We start from the raw sequence: 24,894 nt of genomic DNA, 5'->3' as shown, positions 1-24,894 counted from the left end.
ATTTAGATAGATAGCGTGATTAATTTCAGCCCACTTTTTACCTAATGGAAGACTTTCTCACTTGCACCCACGTACAGAAAAGCCAGTCTCAGCCCCTGGTTGGTTGGTAGTATTTAGACGAGGGCATGTATATTTGCCAAGCAGACACGTCCCCCGCTGTGGTGTAGAACAGCCCAGCTAGCGTTGTCCCACTCTCTCATTTGGAAATGAGCATTGATCCATGAATTCAGGTGTATACCTTCACCTGCTGTGGTGCTTTTGGCAGCATTTAAAGAGCCATTTGTGCTAACCTTTTCCGGCTGACAGCCTCTGATAGAGAGAAAGCTAAAAGTAGACGCCAACTGATGACAAAGTCACCGAGTACCTTAGTCCAACAGGAGATGGAACTGCACAGACCCATTGTTTTAGAGCAGAAACACTAATTCACTTGTGTCACAGAAATTACAGCTGCTTGTTGCTAGGCTACAGGGTCCTTCTGCCTTGTGCGGTGTATGTGTCTTTGTAAGCCTGAATGTAACTCAGAACTGTATGCGTTGAGGTGAGCTGAGAAGGAAAGTGTCACTCATGAAGAATAATCAGCCAGAACAGAGTCTGAAGTGAATGTTTCTGTCAGAGAGAAGATAAAATGTTACAACCTTACCGTGACATCCTGTTGTAACTGGTTTACAAATTGTACCACTTTACATTAGTAACAGGTGTTAATACCTGAACTGTGATTCAATTTCAGAAAGGTAGTTGAAGTATTGTTATTGTTCAGAAGATGTTTTCAAGTGTAGCAACGCTTAGGAAACAGACCGATGATGACAATGTAATTATAAATATGATAAATATCAAGTCACGTAACGTGCTACATGCGTGTCACCTAAACTTACCTTTATGCAAATAAAAGATGAAAGGCTCAAGGAATATGAAACTTGAACAACTGTTTCCCAAGTGCTTAATGTCACATTTCTCACTTTAAAATCAGCGGTTAAGTGACCTGGTATAGGGGGAATATTAACATTTTTATGGTCCAAAGATGACAATTTGCATACGGACTGTTCCCACAGTAAATGCTAATGTAATCGTGCTTTGTTCTGTGAAATAAAAGGCTGAACAAGAATGTGGCTTATTTGGATGTGTCAGAACTGCTCCTGTCGTTCTTGTCACCTACATAAGTGAAAGTTCACTTCTCTATTTTCTCAGCTCTAGATAGACTCGTGGGAGACATGTACGCATTCCAAAGAGGGCGGATGAAAGTTTCATTTTAGTCAATAAAAGAGAATTTACCCTCCTATCCTCCACAATTCTTTGATAGGTCCTTAACAGTTAGATATTCAGTGTGGAATGTAAGCTAGCTATATATTTGAACACTAAGCCTTCATGTAATCTAATGAATTTAAATGTGCCTTATGGTCTAGTGTGGTAATATAGCCCCTAGTATAGTCAAAGGTCCTTTAAATGTTGTTTTCTCACTATATAGCACATCCTTATCACCCATGAAAGCATTATTTGCAATGCCAAAAAGGTTAGATTTGATTATAGATTATAGATTATTTGTAAATGTTACATATTTGTTGCTATTGTATAGATTTTCAAGCTAATTACTTTATCATTTTTTTTTAAATAATACCATTTGTGATTTAAAAAAAAACATACAGTTAAGATAAATGGCCAAATGGGCCCAAATCACAAAGATTTACTGATTAAATTTAGGCCTACTAATATTGTAAGATACCTGTCACTCTATAGAAACAAAATCATATAAGAGTAAATAAAAGAGGCAATGACATGCAGAAAATGAATAAAAAGAAAGTATATTGTGATACATGTTGACCCTATGTAAAGCCCTCCTAATGGCATTTTGCATAACGGTTTAATAATATTTTATACTCACAAGATTTTAAATCAAAATAGACTTTTTTGTCAGACTAATATTCAGTAAAATAAATATTTTTCCACACACTTAGGAATGAACACACACACACAGACACACACGAACATTAGCTACATTGTACCCCATTACAGTTGTCATCCCCTGGGTTATCCTTATGTTCAATTAATTATTCTGAGTTTTTAATATTTCCCTCCAGAGGTTTAGGGTGCTCTTATCTCGCATTAATAGAGAGGAGGCCTTCGATGTCTTTGGGAGGAGTCCGATGTAAAGGGAGTTGGTTGGAGGTAAAAGGCTGGATAGCAACAGCAGAATATCGCTACCGTGGTCTCGGTGGGAGGAGGCGACGCGGAATTCACCAACCAGACAAGCCTGAATCATTTCGACTCTCCCACACCTATCGTTTTGATATGATACAGAAAGAACAACGTGATCCCGTCGGTCGTGGTTAGCTTTTATAAAACGTTTTTTTTATTTTCGTACCTCCATCATCCTCATTTACGTTGGGCTATAGATGCAATTTGGTGATGCACCAGACTTACATACCTACATGAAACGTTTATTGAACTGGAGCCTGTTTTACAGCGCGTGCATGTCGATGGTTTTCCTTCAAACACACGAAAGAACATAAAAATAATTAATTGCCTGGAAGTAATGACGGGACCCGCACAGCCAATACGCAAAAGTGGAAATGACCCGTATGGACACTGTCAGAGCGCATAGCCTACAGTCACAGATAGTGTTATACTGATATTTAGTTATCTAACTCTCCTGGGTGCGATTCCCATATTCGTGGATGTGCTGAGCATTGTTACCTGCATGGTTATAATTAGATATCATGAACAACTACAGCGTCTCTACCTCTCTGTTGTGTGTCTTATTCCGCGCGCGCGCTTTGCGCGTGTTTGCATGAGGGACAAATAACAAATGCATAAAACAGGCCTGCATTTAACTTCAGTATTCTACATAGTATGCGTCATGACGAGAGTCACTGATGTATTTTTTTATTACTATTATTTATTTGTTAGTATTTAAATGCTATAGCATTTGTAGGCTATTCCCCATTTTATAGTCAATTATATGATAAACATCAAATAGGAGGTTCATAATGTGATAGAGCTCTTACCTATAATTATCGATGTTCCCCCAGACAATGGATCTTGTCTCGATTGTAGGCCTTAAGAGGAGCTTGTTGCAAATAAATGAAAATAAAAAAAACACACACACACACACACACAAAAATGTGCAAAAGGTGCGTTTTTTCGACCCGGTACAACGCGTTCAATGAATTGCACATTAATCCAAATTGTAATCCAAGATGAACCACGACATCCTTTATGGACAACAGAGAATAAAAAAAATAATAATTAATTAATTAATTAATTAATTAATTAATACAGGGAATGGTCACATCTGAAAAACAGAAGAAAAAAATATCTGTTTCACTGGAAAGTCTTTTGCTGAACAAACAATATTATGCCAGAAGCTGGAATATCACACACATACGGGTTTTAAAAAACAAAAAATATCGTTTCCTCTTTTTTCGTGTGCATGTCATGTCTTCGGGTTCTCCATAAAGCTAGGCCAAGCCTTAGCAGTATATTCCCATCACACGGCGACTAAATCAAGCATAGATTAATAGCACATTTACTCTATTTCTGTTGTGTTTTGTGGTACCGTTTAATCCTGAGACACGGCGTCAGTATCATTATCTTGTGCGCAGATGTAGATATGTAAATAACGACTTGCTCTCTCTATAGGTTACAGGACAGGGCGCTTCTTCCCATCTTCATTTTCTGGCTGGAGCCAAACACATTTTCTCCCACGCCAAACCGATACACATCTTATATTCGACGTGAATAAATCCGCTATATATCCATTGGCATCAGCGTTGTCCTCTCACATACTGTAGTCATTTTATGCGGAGACATGTACACAGTACATGTAAGCGCCCTATATATTTAAAATGCATAAGCCTGATACGGTCTGTGATGCAAGGCGCAAAAAAGATGGATCACACATGGCACTCAGACCCGATTCTTTGCTCTGGAATTCGTCATGGCTGTCAGTATCCCGGTGCCATCGCTGAGTTAAGAATGGTAACGAAAAATGAACGAAATGAAATGGGTTCTTCTGCGATGGTGAATTGGAAACAGCGGATCTTGTCTCTGCGCTGTACCTCAGTTTTCTCTGGATCGGATCCTTTCGGAAACGTCTCGGGATTATTCGGCAACGTCATGACGCTGTTCTCTCCAACATAGTCACAGTGGTGCACTGAAGTCACATAGACAACCACAACTTTTAAATGGCCAGTGTAAAAAAATAAATATATATTAACCTTTTATAAGGATTTAGATCCTACAAATAGGCTATGGCATTTATATAGCCTAGCTATATCAGTAGGTCTCTCTTTTTGTAGTTTTGAATTAATTTTTCATATTTGTTTACCCTTTTGAATTAGGTGGGTGATGGAGATTGCCATCAGAATAAGTACATTTATATTAAAAGAACAGCCTTTAACCGTTTTCATAGTTGTCTTGTAATTTAGGGTTAACAATTGAAAAGATCCTGTCTGGAAATAAGGCTACTAATAGGCTGTACTTTTAGCTAAATATATAATTTTTGTACTTCTATGCTACAATTTTGAGGTAAATAAGGTTTTATGTACCTTAAACTGAACTGCCACAGTGACAGCTTTGTCGTAATAAATTCATGCAACATTGTGGAAAAGAAATGTATTTATTAATTATTTTAGTTGAATAATATAGGAATATATATGAGTTTAAACAGAATGTGTTTACAGCACTCCCGTCTCTCCTCAATGGCTTTTGGGTCTTTGGCACATTTTTTATTGAAGAGAGGAATGTTGCAAGCCAGCTCGCTCAGTAGGCCCTTGGTGTTTGAGCGTTTAATCTATCTGTAACTTCCTGGTAAAAGGTGTTTTGTCTCTGTGTGACACAGCGATCCGCTGCGTGCCCACATGTCTGGCCAAACAGCTGCCTGAACCGCTGGAAGCCGCAGGAACAGATGGCCTTTACCTGACAAAGGAAAAGCTGAGATGAGGATACACAATCAGTCTGAAAGGAATGAATTTACAAAACAAGCGTTGTTGCTAATATTTGTAAAAGTTTATTTAAATGTAATCAGCACAAAAATGTAGCTAGATAGGCCTATACAATTAAAATTTTGTATCAGTCAGAATAATACTTTCCCTTTCTGCTATTTTGATGTGATGCAATCATGGTCTGAGATGTTAAGATGATTTATTGGGCTATAAAGTTAAACATTGTTACCTCATAGAACAAGTCTAAATATTCCCTTAACGTTGTTGAATATTCTTGTATGTGATTATAGCCACCTTTTATTATGATTATTAAAATAATCTGATATATTTTTCGTAATATTCATAACATCTTAAATCACTAAACATTAGTCTCAAGTGGAAAAAGCTCATTTACTTTAAATGAATAAATACACTGAAAGTATAGTGTCCACTATGCGCCCTCTAGTGGACAGAACGATAGATGCTACTGTATAGTTCAATTCAATTCCTTACAGACAATTTTTCACAATAAATAAATGAACATAATTTCCGAGAATGGTTTAGGCAGAATTGGAGAAAGACGTCAGTTTTTCATCTATTGTGTTCTTAATCACAGTAAAGACACTGATGACAATGTGGCGTGATTTTGTGAGCGTGTGTGTGTGTGTGTGTGTGTGTGTGTGATATGGTATGGTGATACTTGTGGTGTTAATGTCTGAATAAATTAAAAATAGTTACTGAATTAATGTTTTGTGCTATTTTAAAAGAATGAAACAAATATAATAAGACATTTAAAATATTATTTAAAATGATATTACATTTGCTTTATACATAATCAATTTCTATAAAAAAGAATTACCACAATTTAAAAATGCTCATTTTTATTGAGATGTTGTCATTTTAAAATCGAATATTGTCACATTACATAGGCCTACTTCTCAATTTAATTACCTTTTGTGATTTTATTTTTAAATAATTGCACAATGCCGGCTTCCTCTTTTGTCTTTTAACACAGATCAATCCTAAATATTTAATTTCCTTTGCAAATCAATTTCTTCACCCTGAGGCCAGTTTGGGGCAAAAACTGGCTTTAAACTGTATTTAGATGTGTTTCATAGTCTATAGAAGTGCTTCAAAAGGTTGATGAATTAATGTTCACTTCATTTGCATCAGCATCCATCCCTCACCCATAATGCAGTTCACCTGTTCAATGCAGGGCCTAGCGCAAATAACAGAATAGTCTTTAATGACTGATAAAAGTCAATCAAATATTGTAGTGCAACATGGAATTTCTTCACTGATTCTAAAGAGATTTATTTGCGATAAGTTTCTTTCCGTAATTAGAAAGAGTGTTTGTCACTCGTTCCAGTGAAAGTGTTTATCTGTGCATATTTGATGGCGTGTAAAATCGTGTGAGTGTCGAGTGACGGGCTTTCAGCGGAAATCAGAATGCAGCTTATCAGAAATCAGAACATGTCATGTGTGACATTTGCTAACCACAAAAATAAGAATTCTCATCAAAACAAACTTGTCGTTTGCTCTTGTGAGGACAGTCCCATTTATGTAAATTTTATTTCTTGTGTGTGTGAGTGTCTGTGTGATTGCAACAGCCGTTTTCATAATTGTTTGCTTTAAATGAAGCCAGTTAAGTTTAGTCATATGATTTTGATGCGCTGATCCAGTTTTACTGCAGTGTGCAGCAAAACCCACCTCATAACAGTAGAAAACTTACCTATGAAGATGTCCTCTACTAGAAAGGTCACTCGCTAACCGTCGGTTTCTGGAGTTTATTACAGTGAAAGCTGTGGTAAGCAGAGTTTTTGGCAGCCTTGAAAACAGCAGTTTTGTTGGTGAATGGGTGCCCGCTGTTAGAAATTAAGATCAAAGTTTCACATGGAAAACAAAACACTGTGAGACCCAGTTTTCAAAATTCCAGACAGTTTCACATTTCAGCTTCAGCGTTTGTTCTTGGTCAGGCACTGGTTGATACTTTGTGTGATAATTCTCACATATGAATATTGGGTCATGTTGTTTCAGTGGCAGCACTACAATGTAGAATCAGTCTTCTACTCCTACAAACGGATCCGAATCAGCTGAATCAGAGAACACCTACAATAAGAAATACTGAGTCATACTACTTAAAACACAATTGACTCATATTTGTAAAAAAAAAAAAAGATGAATATCTACATGAGGCAGATATCCTGATAACCAGAAACATACAGATGCTAGCCAAGAAAATGTCATGCTTTAAAAATAGCAACCTTACTGCTGAAGAACAAAAGGGTCAAACATGCTGCAGTACTGCCTATTGCAGCTTAAAGATTTTAATGGTAGCCAAGTCTGTCAATGCACTTTGTTTAGTTGATCTTCCCCAGGGATTTTCTTCAGCTTGTTTCATTAACTGAGAAAGTGCAACAATATTCTCACTGAGGATATTTTATACTGTGATATATTACACTGTAAAATCTCAAATCTGTTGACAAAAACACAGCAATGATATTAAAGCGGTTGTGCAACGCAAACTAAAAAATGTTCTCCTTGCTAACTCACCCTCATGTCGTTGCAAACCTTTGTGATTTTCTGTGTGAAGAGAGTTGGGTTTCAAACAACATTGCTAAATTGATTTTCATTGAATGGGCTGAAGAGTTTTTAGTTTATATCTTTATGTGTGTGTTCCACAGAAGAAAGAAAGTCATACAGGTTTGGAACAACATGAGGGTGAGTAAATGATGACAGAATTTTCATTTCTGGGCTGAATCATTACATGACCATGTTATTATGCAGTTGACTGGCTACATTACTATTCTGATGTTACTGTATACTTTTGGCTGTTGTAACCTTTGTTCTGTGTGGTGACACTGCGTCTTTTTATACCACATATTGCAGGAGAGAAATTAACTTTCATGTGAATGGCACAGCGGTACAGGAAACTGTTAATGCATACTGTTCTTCATATGACAGGTTTTTGCCTTCACGGTTCTCACTTATTTTCCTTTTACACTGGATTTTGCATGAAATGTACATAGAATTACCTGCATAACTTTTTAAGAATGATTCATTGGTTTTTATGTAATAATTTATGTAATTTCCAGGGAGCAATTGCTATTTATATTCTGGTTAAATTTTTGAATACAGAAGAGAAAATTGGAGGGAAGGAGATTTACAGTCAAAACGACGAAGATCATTAAACTCTATGATGATGATGTTTATTATTATTGATAAAATTGTTTTGTAATGACACAGAAACTTTTTATGCAAATGCCTCCGAACAAGTAAATCATATGTATGTAAATCATTTTACTGTATATTTCAAACGATGCACAAAAGATGTTGGAAAATTAAATGGAAACATAAATGTCTCTTAAACGTCACTGACAAAGTAATGTGTGGGACTTTTTTTTCCTTTAAAAATGATTCTTTTGACATATTCACTGTTTGATGCCGTATATAAGCAACTGGTCGCTGGAGCGTGTTGTTTATGAATACCCTCACTGTGTTGTTTTATGGAAAATTTCTTTCTATTTCCTTTGTGATGTCACAGAGTATTTTCTGAGTATAAATAAGTGCTGGATACTGACTACTGGCAATGACACATTCTATGTGGGAAGGTGGCAACTTCAGGTGAGTCTAAAATGCACTACAGCACTGCGGAAACTATTAACTGTCCTTCAACTTAACTGATGTTCTGTATGATAAAATTATTGCTCATATTTTTGGAAAACCTTTTTTTTCTTTTGTCTCAGTAGGAAAAAATGACCATAGATCATTTACACACACACACACACACACACACACACACATATATATATATATATATATGATCTTTAAGAAATTGTACTAATATTCTGATTTATTATTAGGATTATCAATGTTGGCAAAAGTTGGGCTGCCAAATATTTTTTTTTTTTGGAAAATTTGAAAATTTTTTGATGAATAAAAAGTTAAAAAGAACAGCATTTATTCAAAATATAAATCTTTTCTAACAATATAAATCCTTGCTCTCACTTTATAACAATTTAACACGTCCTTGCTGAATAAAAGTTTGCATTTCTTTGAAAAAAAGATTGAATAAAAGTTGTAAAAAAAACAAAACAAAACAAAAAAAAAAAAAAACCCTGTAGTGTTTATTGTTATAAAAGATTTATATTTTAAATAAATGCTCTTCTTTTTATATTTTTATTCATCAAAGAATACTGAAAAAATTATCACAGACTCCAAAAAAATATTAAGCAGCATGACAGTTTCCAGCACTGATAATAAATAAATATATTAGAATGATTTCTGAAGAATCATGTGACACTGAAGACTGGAGTAATGATGCTAAAAAATTCAACTTTGCATCACAGCAATAAATTACATTTGAATGTATATTAAAATAGAAAAACGTTATTTTACATCATAATAATATTTCACAATATTGCATTTTTTCCCTGTATTTTTCTTCAAATAAATGCAGCCTTGATGAGCATGAAACTCCTGTTTAAAAAAAACAACAAAAAAAAACCATTAAAAATTGTTGTGGTCCCAAACTTTTGATCGGTACTGTATATTACATAACTTTATATATTATATTATATTATATTATATTATATTATATTATATTATATTATATTATATTATATTATATATTACAGAAAATCTTTACAAGTGCTTTTGCCATCAGATCCTATGTTATAATTGTGCTTTGAACTTTGAATTGTGTTTTTATTTCCATTCTAAAATTCTATTAAATTATTTTTATTATTTATTTTCATATGTCAAAAAAACCTATGAATAATCTGTAAATAATAGTTTCTATAAATCTCATAATTCTCATAAATCTCATAATTCAAATCTCATAATAACTTAAATGTAAAAAGAACATAATTTTTTTATCCAGTTAATATTGTGCTACTTATCCCAGTGAAACATTTAAGGGGACAAAAAAAAAACATAACCTAACATGACATAAAGAATTTTTAAAATGGTTATGCCTTTCATCTTCCACAAGAAAACCTGCGCTCAACCTCTGTAGACTGACGTGTTTGATGGTCTCTAGTCTTAAGTATGTCCTTTGTCATTCACGGAAGAATAATATTGCTCCATGTCATCTGCATGTGATCTTTGACCTTTGATATAAATTGAATAATCTAACAGTGCATTCATTCCTTTGATGTGAGATTTTATCTCTCTTTTTTCAGATTGTCATTTTTATCCTATAAAGATCCTTTCACTCTCATTTTTAACCAGAACAGCACAGGAAGACAACGACTGACTACAAAGGCGCAAGGTACAGAACGCTGCATCTCTGTATATATTTACTTACAAGTACTTGTTTCTGAAATGTGCTCGATGTCTGTCATTTAATGACAACTTTGATGACAAAGAATTTCGTGCAGGCCTTAGATGAGACAGCTGTGAATTATGATATTTCCAAATGATCAAAAATGTGTACGGATACTCAACTCTGAATTCACTTCAACAGCATGCACAAGAGATGTATGCTGGGACTTATTCGCTTTTGAAAATGTTCATTTGGTGCATATGAAAATGCATTTTCCAGGGAACATAAAATATAGGACTATTATCAATTTTTATTTTTATTTGAACACATTTTACATTGCTAAATAATATTTGAACTTTGTTTTAAAGCAAATGATTATAAATTACAATACAATGTATGTTGCATATTAAAACTTGAGAGTGTTATTACTGAAATTACTTACTGTTTATCTTTATTGCATGTACGCCTGTAAGCAAACATCGGAAATATAAGAGTGGGAGGATAAAAGAGTTAAATTTATGGTCACTGTGAGTCATTTTGTTTGTTTTTTTCTCAAATCTTTGTGGATAACATCCTGATTTTACAAAGACTAACAAAGTTCAGTTTTTCAACTTTCATGTGGTAGAGATGGAATGGAAAGTAGCTGACAAATATTGATGCCTATATGTAGTTTCACTTAGATTCTAATGTCTTGTGAGACATGTAAAAACTGCATGTATGTGAAAAGAGGGAAAATAATCTAGTGTGAGTAATATTCCATCACTGAGTGGTGTGAACCTGAAAGCAAAACTACATACAGAGTGACAGACACTCCACACATTGTCTAAGAAAAAGCGAATGGAATATTAATGAGGGCACTGGAATTGTTCTTGTTTTTATTCTTAATAGACAAAAGCCAAATTAAAAATGCTTTTAGAGAATTTCACGCTTGCTCGCATTTGATGTTTGTTTAAACTGCAGAGTGCATGAAAACATCCTTTTATTGTTATACTGTAAATGCTCTGATCTCAACTCAGGCTCAATAACATCACAGACCGCATTCTATCGCTGTCTTATATCCCTTATCCTGTTCCTGGGTTGCTTCTTTTGTGCATGTTTTTGCAAAATGCAAAGTGTGTGTCTGTGGTTTCCTGAGAGGTGGGAAAGGTTTGTGTCTCGTATGACAGATAGATGTCACGCATGTTTTGGGTTTGCATTCAAGCAACACTCATGTTGCCCTTTTCTTTGAACTCTATGTGCATTCCTTACATGCATGCCAAATTTCATGTAATTATACCAGCTCCATCCTTCTGTTCCCTCTTGGTTTTCTGTGAGATTGCCAATAGCCTTCTCTATTGTATACATAAGTGTTTGCCATGTTGGCACACATTTCCATCAAATATAACTATGTATGTACATTTATGAAGGTAGTGAAGGAGTCTGTGGACTGATATATATAACAGAACTATTTCTTTTAATGAAAAAATACGTCAAAATATAGGGTAAGAGGTAGGAAGAGCAATCTGTATTTACCTGTAACATATTTAGATATAGGTTTAGCATGTGCAGGATGATGCCAGTGTTGCATTATATGAAATAAATATAAATATTTGCTAATTTAGTTGTTTTATCACAAAATGTACAATTGTTCAAAAGGGGCATCTTACCCTACTACTGGGGGTAAGAAGGGATCGGCTTTTACAGAATGTATAAATTACATTTGATATAATTTCTTTAACAGGGCTTTAATTTAAAATACTTACTTAAATATTCTACTTAAAATATATATATTTTTTTACCTTATGTTGTGTGTGTATATACATAAACTGAACTCTTCATATATATGTTCAGATCAGTCTCTAAATGCCTTTTGAAAATTGCTTCTAAAATGAGCATTTTATCAGGCTCCTGTATGTAAGAAATAGGTTTCTGTCTTTGCTATGAAAGTGAAATGACTGAACATAAACAAAGGAGCCTGCATTTATTTGATCAAAAATACAGAAAAATGTAATCTTGCAAAATTTTATTTTTCCATCAGCCATTACTTAAAGTGTCACATGATCCTTAAAGAAATCATACTAATATGCTGATTTATTATTAGGATTATCAATGTTGGCAACAGTTGTGCTGCCAAAATTCTTTTGGAAACTGTGATACATCTGCGATAAAACAGGAAAATACAATGTTAAGTTAATCTTAAAGATAAAGCTAATATTCAGGTAAATGTTTCATTGTCTCTCCTACAGTATGCATTATGTAAAATGACAATGTAATGTGTATATATGTAACTCTGTATATCAATTTGTAGTCTTTTTCAAACTCTTGACTTCAGGAATGCCTCAGTCTGAGAGAGAGAGTGACAAAAGAGTGAGTGGGAGAGAAAATGAACGACAGCCACCACTAAAAGAAGAGCGTGACGCATCTCCCCCTCTATCCGTATCCTCTTCACCCCAGCACGTGGAACATCTTTCTTCTGGAGTACGTTCTGTAAGTGAGCTTCATTCTGTGCTACTTTCTAACGATGCCTTTAAAAATGACATCCCTTTGGAAGTTGTTTGCATAAAATACACTGTGACTGCATTTTTTGATGATTCCAAATTACTCTATGTATCATTTGTCAAATTGTTTTTCATCCTCTGTGCCAGGTACATTAATAAACTCCTGATGTTTAAAAGCTTTAGTACAAATGTGGTGATGGCCTTGTTTATGTGTGCAGAGAGCTGCTGATGAGGAACGAATGCAGTTTCTTCAGCTGGTGTTTCAGAATTCTCCGGCTGGTCCGATCAGGCCGTCTGTACTTCGCTCTACAGCTCTCCTGCTTCAGGGTTTGTGTTCCAATGAATTATTCAAACTCCACATTTTTCCTAGACATAGTCAAAGTGGTGAATTCCTCAGAGATCTCATTATATTCCGTACATTTACACGTTATGATGAGCAAAGTCATTTTAAAACACAAAAACTGCTATTATTCAATCTAAGTGTTTCAATCCAAAAGGCTTCAAAAGAAATAAAACAAAACATAAACTCTGAAGAATGTGCTGTTTAACAATGCAGATATATTGTATATAATACTGTTGTGGTTATATGTTTATTCATACAATCTGCAAAATGTTAACAATTTGTATTTTTTTCCAAAAAAAAAGAGTGATCATTAAAATTGCAGGCTATTTTTTATTTATTACTAACTGAATAATGCTGACTACACAAATAAATCAGCAAACAAACACAATGGTTATTAATTATTATTCATTTTTTATATTTTGCAGATTCTGCAGGGGGTATGGAAATGTTTGACCACTACTAGCAATATTAATATTTTAATGGGCTGACTGCAGTCTTATATTCATAAAATTTGTATGTAATTTTGGTAACTCTTTACTCAAAGCCTTTATGTATGATGCATTTTAAAGGGTATAATGGATTATAATTATTCATTATGTGCATTGTAATCCATTATAACTTGTCGTAAAATAATTATAATTGAATTTTAAAGCCGTAGAGTAACAATCAATTGATTTTTTTTATAATGTTTTATAATGTATTAACTGTGGTTACAATTATTCACGAGATTGTGCAATGCATTATAAGATGTATTACAAGGGATAAATAATGCACTAAAACTACTTTTATAAAGCATTATACATAAAGGTTTTAAATAGTATATTATATATTTAGATATATACTATATTTACTATCAAATTAATATAATAATTATATATATAATATACAATTTTTTGATTTGAGATACTTTAAAAAATATATTTATATATTATATACATGCATTTATATAGTGTATTGTAAGTGTAGTACTCACAAGTGGGCACTGTTTTGTAAAGCAAATGAGAGCCACCAAACAACCATGAACAGAAGAAAAGACACAGGTCACAGTGAAGCTGTTGCTGGATCAAGCCAGCACAGGAAACAATCTCCCAGCTTTCATTCTCACAGGTAATTATCAATAATAATAATTAAAAAAAAGTTTATCAATAAGATTCTTGATGTCCCTCATGTGTCCTCCTCAGCCCCGTCGAGTCAGATATCCAGAGATCCAGCTCTCTTTTTGTAAATGGACAATGTCGCTGGCCAGGCTGTGACAGAGTCTTTGAAGGCTATACTCATTTTCTGAGGTAAGTTTTTCACTATCTAAAGAAACATCAGCGAGCCTTCCTTGTAGAAATCAATCATTTTCAAACTATAGAAAACACCTTTTGATTCTCAACCTGTCTAGACATCTAAACCGAGACCACAGCACAGATGAGAAAGCGATTGCACAGTGGCGAGTTCAGCAAGACCTGGTGTGCCACATGGAGAATCAGGTACAACAGCGATACAATCTCTTAAAGAAAGCACACACAAGTCACGCTTTGCATCATTGATCATCATCAGTTATCATGAATGAGGCACAAGAAAGTGAATCATGGTTTCATTGGTTTTGAGTCATTCAGTGTGAACCCAAAAGAATCAAACGTCTTGGTAAAAGTGGTTTGAGTACCCACTGACTTTAACATGCTATATGTGATGATTTCAGCTCATTCAGGAGAAGCAGAAACTTCACGCCATGCAGCTTCACCTTCAGCTGTTTGAATGCGTCTCGACACGTACCGTAAGACTCTTCAGGATACTCTTTGACACTGCCAGAGGTTTCGTGAGAGCGTTTAGAAATAGCGATTCTCACAGTGAACATGACATTTCCTTTTTGTGATTTCATAAAATGTCAGTAAATTTATAGAAAGTGCATGAAGCCTTCACATCTTGTCAAGATGTCTACGGGAAACCATATCTATGCTCTCATATGTAGGACTGACTTGTGTGTTTCCATTCAGGGAGCTGCTACAGGCTGGTGTAGGCCGCTGGCACTAAATGGCAGGACAGAGAGAGCTAGTGTAGCACCGGTACGACAGGAACCCTGGCACACACCCCCACCACACCTGCTGCCAGGTAAAACCTGCTAAAATACAAAATACACATCTTGCTGTGCCTCTAAATACACACAGTCTAGCTGAGAAGTGTCATTAAACTAGAAAAATCCAGTCAAGTGGATCTGAAATGCAGATTTAAAAAAATATACCGATGAATTAAGGTTACCATCTATACCGCTGTTTACAGTGTGAAGGTCACACTTATCTTATGCTTACTTCCTTTCCCTTTATGTGTTTATGTTGTTGGTCAGACAGTTCAAAGTTGGTGGTCTACCACTATGACTAAAGTTGAAGTTGTGAGATTGCTTGCTTCCTGTTGCCACTCTTGGCATGGAGACCACAACACAAGCCTAAGATCTGGACCAAATGTAGTTCAGACGCTCTCAGCTGGAGTCTTGCTCATAAGCCGTCTATTATAAAACCTAGATTTTGCATTTGCTAGATGCACTGTGCAAGAATATTTTTCGAAAATGACTGACTCATAGGCGTTACCCGGCTCTATGTTTTGCACTTGCAGCAAAACACATAATGCACAATGCACATATGAGTGTTTGCGGTCAATTTACAAGAATCATTGTGCAATGTTTTGCTTAGTAATTTGGCTTTTTGGCAATTACAGATTTTGTTAGCAGTGTTGAATACTACAAATATGCAAACTTGCGGCCTCCATATACATACGCTTTCTTAATCAGATGGGTAAGTAAATAATTTTGTATATTTATTCAAATTACACACACACACACACACACACACACACACACACACACACACACACACACACACACACACACATATATATATATATATATATATATATATATATATATAAACTTTATTTATTTATTTGTTAATTCGAATATTTTTATATAAATATTCACTCACTCAATTTTAAATGATTTTTTTAAAAAAAATTTTAATAAAAAAATATATAAATTATAAATATATATAAAATGTATCATTGATTTCTACAGTCAATCCTGGAAGCTCCAGACAAACAGCGGACGCTAAACGAAATTTACAACTGGTTCACAAGAATGTTCTTCTATTTCCGTCATAATTCTCCTACATGGAAGGTACTGTATACATGCTGACACTGCCAAGTAACCCATCATTTCGAGATATCAGATAGTCCCATTTCAGTTCAGTATATACTCAATTATCATTAATACTTTTAATCATATTGTCTGAGACTGAGAGCTTTGCTTGTGTGTCTGATTTAATGCCATATAAATTGGCTTAATTAAGTGCAAACACTTTGGGACATTATATTAATGTCCACATGGTGCCGCTGTTGGCATAAAATCATGCTGAGTAACCTCACTGAACGCCGTAGGCCTGTTTCATAAGAATAGAAATGATATTCTCTGTGTACAACTGTTTCAAACTTTTTCTCAGAACGCTGTGCGACACAATCTTAGTCTCCACAAATGCTTTGTTCGGGTGGACGGGAGGACAGGGGCGGTGTGGACGGTGGACGAGGAAGAGTTTCAGAAGAGAAAAGGGCAGAAAATCCACAGGTCCTCATGTTCTTCCCTCATCTTTAGAACAATTACAAACACAATGAGATGTTCAAGATTATACAAATATAAATTAAATTCACAAAATATGCTCATTGTTTTTAAAAACAATCACGTGAGAAAAACGAGTCACGTGACGTCTCATATTTTGGTTTACAGGGACTACACTTTCAAATGGATGACACCCTTCTCCCATTGCCCATCCCATGAAGCCTCAGATTTATCAATTAAAGCCACACATTTTCAGTAACCCATTTTCCAAGTGTTTAGTGAAGTATGCAGAAAAGTGAGCTTCAACTATGTAGAGAATGTGAGTTGTATGTATGTAGAATGTAGAGTTTTAGGTATGATCTTTTAGGATAGGATAGTTTTCATTTTTGCATCTCTGTCTGAAAAAAAGTAAAGTCTTCCTTAAAATTTGACGTTACTCTTTTGTTTTATGTAATTGTATGTAATGTATGTCTAAAAAAGTACATAATATTTAGTCTATATAGCTTATGTGAATAAATGTTAACATTTTCAGTTGAACAATTTAATGTGTTGAACTTTATACTATACTTTGAAACTGCAACATTAGTTGGTTTAACTGCAGATGAGTGACAATTAAACTATAGCATATCCACTGAACAATGAAGCTAGAATTTGCTGCCTGTCTTGACTGGTGGACTTGCATAGGGGGGTGCTGTACGGTTATGGAGATCCCTCCTCAAAGCACGAGGCCATAGGCAATCCACAACGTTTCAAAACAAGAGGTTTGAAACATTGTGACGAAACGAAGCCTCGTTTGCTAAAATCACATGACTGTATAAACGTCTTCATGAAGAATCAAGCAACAAACTTAAAATAACTTCTTAATTTTATGAATGGCTTGTCAAATATATGAATAATTTAACATTCTAAAATTCACTATTGGGGTGTTTAACGAAACTAGCGACAAGAATATTCCATTCGCTTTATTATTGCTCACAATTTCCATCTGTCTCAACTGGACTCCTCCTGCCGCCTGATAATTGTATTGGTTCAACACTGATCTGACAAAATATTTCAAACACAATTTTTTTGTTTTCTTGTTTCCATGGCCTTGATGCCTTCAGATGTATTATGATGAAAAATAGGCAGTTGACAGCTGTAGACTAGAGTTAGCTGGACCCCAGTTACACTTGGAGTGTTTTTTTGTATTATTATTATTTTTTTTATTCAGAACACACCTCATTATAATGGCCTCTGGACAGCTTCACTGATTCTGACAGCTGCCTCTCTCTGTGTCAGGTGCTTATTACCTGCTCTTCCTCTCGTGTTGACTTCCAGCACCAAACAGGTGTCTCAGCCCCTGCGTCTGGTGTGTTATATGACCGCTGTGTTTTCATTACCTGAACCTACCATATATATAGCACGTAAAAGGAAGATGGTATGTCCTCTATGGACTTTCTTCAGAGTTTTACAGCCAGAGAAAACATTCAGCTTTAATGAACAGTGTCCTTTTAGCATTTTTCCAGACAAGATAGTTGAGCATAATCATAGCTCTTTTCTATACACTCAAACGTTTCTTTTGTAGGAAAATTAGTCATTGCTAAGATTTTTTACAGGTTCAGATGTTATGAATGCAGAATGCTCTGTAATTTTGGTTTTAAAGTATTGCATTGCAGCACAGATACCTAATATAAATCACAGACACACATGAATGAAGATATATAGCAGATGAAAATGGTGTTCTGTGGTTAAACATATTTTGAGGGCTTTTTACACTTGAAATTAACCCCTGGGTTATACTAAACCCTCGGTAAACTGAACCCAGGGATATTTATTTGCATATTAGTCAGTGCCATTGACTGGACGAATGCAGCATGTGACCTGTTTAAAGGCACAATATAAAGGTCTCTTCTTGACTCCAGTTCACGTTTTCAGTCACTGATGCAGTGAGATCCAGGCAGACAAAAAATGATTATGTCAGAGATCAATTTTAGAAGAAGGAAACAAGTTTAAACTTAATTTAAATCAATCATTTACAACAAGCGCAAAGTGTTCCAAAGTATTGTATCTAATAGATGAAGTAGAGAAAGTCAAAAAAAAAAAAGCTCAAAACAAGTAAGATTATCTGTGCAAGAAAGAGTAAAGAGAATAGAAGTAAAAGAAAAAGAGTAAAGAATAGAATAAAAGGCACAAGGAATATATGCAGGAAAATTACATCCTCCCAAACTGGTGCTTATGTCTAATAAGAAAGGGTCAATTAGACATATCCATTATGTCACTCATCCATTATGTCATATGTTGTTTTAACGATTATAGGTCATGTCAGGCTAGGTCAACATGACCATTCAGATGTTGCAGTGAAAAACATCTGTGGTTTTCACACCTTTTGAACAAATACAGCGAAACAGGCACTTTCAAATATCATATCTTTCATTTGACGAAAAAACAGTTCCTGGAAAAGAACACCTGGTACAATTAATGACTAATTCTGAGAAACGTTATTACTCAGGCAGTAGAAGAAAAATGTCCAATATATATTCTTGAAGAATACTACAAATATTACATCTTGAATTTAAACCAAACAAAAATAAAAGATAAACATAAATAAGTTTTTTCATTTCCCTGCAAAGGCTGAAATGACATGCGACACACGATTAGGTTTCTCTTGCTAAGCACTTTACACATTTGGCACCGGTTATAATGTCATAAACCCATACCCCAATCAAATGAAATGTACCTTTCCCTTTAAATGTACCTGGTTTAGAACCAGGGGTTAAAAGCTCTATGGAATGGTAGTGCACTGCAAAAATTGTGATTCTTCGATTTGTCCCCCAGGACAGGATAGAAACTTGTTCATCTAGGCATACAGCACAAAGGTGAATATCTCACACTTCATTAGCCGTCACTCTTTGACAAGAAGGACAGACTCAACAGAAAATTGGGCTTGTAGATTTTGTTTCACCTCTGTCTTGTTGCTCCCTGACAACTTCCCATCTCTGAGAGACGTGCAAATGCTCGACACGGAGCTAGCGGGCTGGTATGTTTGACAGGCCGGGACAGAGATAAGGAATAGCATAAATGACACTCCTTCAACTAAACCACATCACAGAGAAGAGCCATAAATCACCAAGCACCTGTACAACCTGATGCAAGCAGCTGCACTATAAAACTTCATTTTTGGGGTTTGCTGGTTGCATTGAAAAGCATCTCAAAAATGTTCATTCTTTACGTAAAGCAAGGAATTAAAACAGATTTAAAGTGACCCTTATACAACAAAAATTCTGCTTTAAAAATCAAGCTCTCAGGTATGAAACTGCATGTATTAAAGAAGTATAAAAATAGATGTAATGCACAGGCATTAGTGAGTACATGCTCTAAAACAGTTGTCCATTTCTTAACATTGCAATGAGACGCCAATAATAAATAACGATGTGCTCTGTAATTTAACTAATCTGATTTTTTTCAGTGGTATTTTAATGCTTAAGGAGTCCATCCTAAAATGTATTTATTCAAAATGCACCCCCCCCCCACTAATTGTCAAAGTGAAAATGTTTCTGTTTTTTCAGTTTGCCCATTTCCATTTTACTCAATTCAATTTACTGTAACCAAAATCCCTACGGTTTTCACTCTGCTATATTTCTTGTTGCATATTTAATACAGTAATAGGCTCTTTTGTTCTTGTTTAAAGATGTCACTGATCTGTTGTCTGTGAGGTTTGAGCTGTGTCTACACAGTACGAAGCTTAATTACATGAGTTCACGGTTATCTAAATTGCTGCTACTTGTACGACCTTGAAAGAGGAAAATCATATTTAGCAGAGAGACACATTTTAATAGACTCCGCTAGACCTCATTAATTTCTCATCAGGAAAGGCCCTGGTCATCCATTCAGGTTTGTGAAACTACAAGCTGGGCTTTTCTACACAAACACAGACGTCAGTATCTAAGTAGACTATCTAAATTCTTTACACCAGTCCCCCATCTGTTTGATATTTTCACGCTTTGTTCCTTCCAGCATCCCAGTTGCACAGCAGAATTTCCTGCACAGCATCTGCAATCTCCTTCACCTTGATGTTGTTAGACATGTTACCTTTGAGAGAATGAAAGAGCAACTTTCTGCAGGAGAGTATAAAAGGGCGCTGGCCTCCATCTTAGCAGCATGGAAAGACAATCTCACCGCAGCTCTCTGATGCCTTCAGACAGCTTAGGACTTTCCTCAACTTTCAAGTCATGATAGATACTGTAGTCAAATAGCTCTGGGGGAGAGAGAAACCATAATGGGAGAGGCGAGAGAAAGGTAATCTTATCTCTTTTTTTTCTTTTAAGCTTAACAAGTGCTGTGATCTAATTACCTGGGCAGAGACACCTGGAGATGTGAGAAGATTCTAGAAAGAGGACAAATATGCACTTGAAAATCAGAATGGAAAAATCTCACCTCTTTATTTTGACTTAGGATGTGTTCACACATGTAGTTCGGTTCTCTTGGTTCTTCTGGTTTTCTTGGTCTGGACCAAAGAAGGAAATTATATTTAGTACTGGTTTGCTTAGCATTCACACTGTAATTTTTAACAGCAAACCTTATGATAACAAAACAAATGGAGCATAATGAAAATCACAATCTAATTCGACAGCTTTTATTACATATATTTTGCAACTGAATTCATGAATGTGTATATGCACATATAATGGTATTTTAGCAGATAACTCACAAACAATTTGTTACAAAATAACTCAGAACAGCGCAAAGAAGACATCCATTTTAACACAAATGAAAACCTGCTGCAAGGGGACAGAGGTTCTGACACCTGTAATCGTCATAACTCCGATGAGAAGAGTGTTTTTGGTTTTATATATTTTTGGTCCAAAAAAGCAATAGTTTGTTTGGAAGAGGGCTGACACCCACCTTTTCAGGGGGTCCTGGTATACTTGTTGGATGTACTAACAAAGCAATTGCACCAGAGTTTGATTTACCAAACCAAACATGCCAAGTGTAAACACACTCTTAAAAATAAAGGTTTCAGAAAGGAGGATTGCAGCAATGTAGTAGGAGAACCATCTTTGGGTTCCCCAAAAAACCTTTCAGTGAACAGTTTTTAAAAGAAATTTTTTTTTCTTGATGTGAAGAACATTTAAAAAGTTCAAACAACTAACTTTTCCACTATTAAGAACCTGAAAACCTTCTGTGAATGTTAACGTTTCTTCATGGGAGTGAAGAAGTCAATAATTTTTAGAGAGTTTAATAGCAGATTCCCTGGACTATAAGGAACAAACCGATCCGCTGCTGTTAATCGAATGCGTTTGCACGTACAAAGACAGAGAAAGCAGAAGGAAGAGGGTATTTTAAGCCTGTTAGATTGGCGATGTGAACACAGACACAGACATGTCATGCTTATTTCTGGTCCAGGGATTTCCAATGGGGTTGACTCCGGCAGACTGGTGCTTCGCTTGATGGGACTTTAAATGAGACAGTCTTGTAAAGCAGAGATCGTGATACGAACAGCTTCCGTATAAACAATCTTACATGCATGAAGACACACATTCATGTCCAGGCACACACAGTGAAATGTGGGAACACACACATGCATATATGCACATACGGCAAAGTATAAGGAGGGAGGGAGGGAAGGATGGAGACATTAGGATGAAGAGCGAGAAGATAAATAGCAGGATAATTAGCCTCATCTCCCAGGACATGACAGAAATATGCGGTTGAGATGGATGGATGGAGTCCATGGAAAAATAGAGCCTGTAGTCCACCCCCTGCCCCCCATTCACACCCCCTCCCCCCCCCCCCCCCCCGCCCAATCCTCTTCCCATCCCAGTATTCAAACTGGACTACAGAGAGAGGCAGAGCAAGAGAGAAAGAGTAAAGAAAGTAAGCGAGGAGAGTCTGAAAGACAAAAACACAATTTTAAACCTAGCTGACAAAGAAAGCCAAAAAAACTCACCAGAGAGCCTTAGTACCACTGTCAATCCTACAGTTTTTTTTTTCAAATATTTGTTTATTAAATATAGCCTATGTATTAGAAAATTAAAGAAATATAATTACATATAAAAGTTCAACAACATACAAATAAAATAAATTGTGTAGATATATTGAGATCTGGGCCCTGTTAAGAACAGAAGTTGATCCTGTTGCTTTGAGCTTTTCGTATAAGGATGTCTTTCATATAGAGATAAGCATCATGGAAAGATAACATTGTTAGGCAGAGAAAATCCTTTAGCTGATTTTCTAAAACAAGACACAATGCCTTTCTTTCCAAGACAGAAAGCCCTTTGCTAGTTGTGTGTAGTATCTACCTTGTTCATCGTCAGTCTGACTTTCTGTGAACTAAATCTTAGTTAGTTGACATGTTGCATGCAAGTAGTGTTGCATCTGATAAATTCAAATAGAATCCATTATAATTGAATATGCATTACAGTTGCTGTCTGCACCTGATGCACTGCATTGCGCAGCACTGAAAGATGCTCCATTCTATATCTGACATACTTGCACTACTTCTGACAGCTTAACAAATGACTGAAAGATTTCCCATTGAGGTGATATTTTTGGAGGTTTTGCTTCGATGTGCTCAGAGTAAACATTATACCAATTCACATGCTTGGTGTAGACATTTTTTTTTTCACTTAATCACTGGAACAATTACTTGTGTTGTATGTTGCCTCTTTGAGTGGTGTATTTCTTTCCTTAAATATGTGGTTGTCATTATTGTATGTTTATTGGATGTTACAGAAGGCCTGGTTGAAAATCTTGTTTTAACAAGCATTTTGCATGTTGCAAGATGTCATCTTTTTCCAAGACTACTAGCTCAGAGCTTGCTTTGAATAACATATTTCTGACCTACAACATGTCAAAAACTATGTCAAATCAACATTATTAAGTGATGACTGTAACCCAATTTTATCAAGCAGATATGACAAAATGAATTTAAGTTTGTGAAATCTAGATGTAATGCATTTAGGATTTTGTGCTTTTCATGCTTTTCTCATTAAAATACAAAAAAAAAAAAATGTATGATTTCCTTAGATTTCTTTCCACTGTACACTGGCGATGGAGACTTATGAAATCAGTATGACACATGCTGCTAATGTTCAACAGTATAGAGAGTGTCTGCCAAATCACTTATCCAGAATTATGTTAGATTAGATATGAGGTATTAGTTTAGACTAAGGCATCCGTTTTGGATTTGGGGTTTTATTAGAAACAGAAACTCATATCTCTTTGACCTTAGGTCAAATTCTTGTTGCAGTAGTTCAGCCACTTTTTGTACTGGCCCTTTAATCAAATAAAAATGGGGTTCAGGATGTAACTGGAAAAGTGTGTGAGTTTTATTTTATTTTTTTGCTTTTTCTCACCAAGGACCTTAAATGACTACAGGTGTTTTAGTTGTTTTCAGTTATAGTTGATACTTTGGCTAACTGTCATAATCTAGAGACTGATGATTGGATTTCACATGTTACCCTCTTTGAGGGGTTTTGATCTTAATATCTGTACTCTTGATGATCTCAGCAGGAATTTCTTAGTATGGTTCTCACTGATACAGTCAGAGGCTACATTGGCCAGAGAGAGAATGTAAAGAGGCTTCGGGAAAAGCTGACAGTTACAGGTGGGTTCTGTTGACTCTCTCTCTCTGAGCTTCTTCCTGTTCTCCTGTTGTCTAATGGGAAATTGTTTATATCCATTGGAAAAAACTAACCCTTGCAAAACTGATGAATAGCCAAAAATTTTGAATATGAAGTTCCTTTAATACATTTTTGCTTGTGTTTGTCATCACGCCATTTTAGAGAAAACCTAACTGCCAAACAAAATAACATTGAGCTTGAGAGTAATAGTGAAGCTCACACATTCTCAGTGGTATTATATGCCTGACTGTGCTTTCCATAATACATTTGCAAGCCAAGTGAAGTCAAAATAACACATTCTGACCGTAAAATATTTGTAAGTTCCAGTATGCATCTGTGTATCTCTAGAGTGAATGTAGTACACAGATTTTGGATAGGGATATATTTCCATGGTAGCTGCCAAAGCTAAGCAGTTATGTTGGAAAAACCACTGGAAAAGTTTAGAACAAACACTTAAGGTCTCATGAGCAAAACAGGAACTAAATTACAGTAAGTCTCCAACAATATAATCATTGCAAACTCTCTCCGGAAGCCAAAAGATGAATACCGCAGGTATAAAACCAATCACTCATATTTTACTGGTCTTTTATATGGAGTTTTGAATCTAGAAACAACCAAACTATGGACTGAATACATAAAAAATTAAAACACTTAAATTGACAAGAAGATCCTGTGTGCATGCTGCACCTAGCTGAAGTAATTTCC

At 35.4% G+C, this 24,894-nt stretch overlaps 1 protein-coding gene across 1 annotated transcript; it reads left to right on the top strand.

Annotated features, from left to right (window-relative positions):
* The first annotated feature begins 9,954 nt into the window (after positions 1–9,954).
* Positions 9,955–17,091, top strand: foxp3b (forkhead box P3b). Its single transcript, XM_059502811.1, has 12 exons — positions 9,955–10,188; positions 12,494–12,648; positions 12,878–12,986; positions 13,998–14,109; positions 14,184–14,288; positions 14,390–14,477; positions 14,690–14,764; positions 14,985–15,099; positions 15,700–15,776; positions 16,052–16,153; positions 16,476–16,597; positions 16,757–17,091. The coding sequence occupies exons 2-12, from the start codon at positions 12,496–12,498 to the stop codon at positions 16,845–16,847; spliced, it is 1,149 nt and encodes a 382-aa protein (XP_059358794.1). The 5' UTR covers positions 9,955–10,188; positions 12,494–12,495; the 3' UTR covers positions 16,848–17,091.
* The last annotated feature ends 7,803 nt before the right edge of the window (positions 17,092–24,894 follow it).

The sequence above is a fragment of the Carassius carassius genome, chromosome 21, assembly GCF_963082965.1.
Source record: "Carassius carassius chromosome 21, fCarCar2.1, whole genome shotgun sequence".
NCBI classification, from domain to species: Eukaryota; Metazoa; Chordata; class Actinopteri; order Cypriniformes; family Cyprinidae; genus Carassius; species Carassius carassius.
The sequence above is the reverse complement of the archived record's forward strand: the minus strand, read 5'-3'. Positions and strand labels throughout refer to the sequence as shown.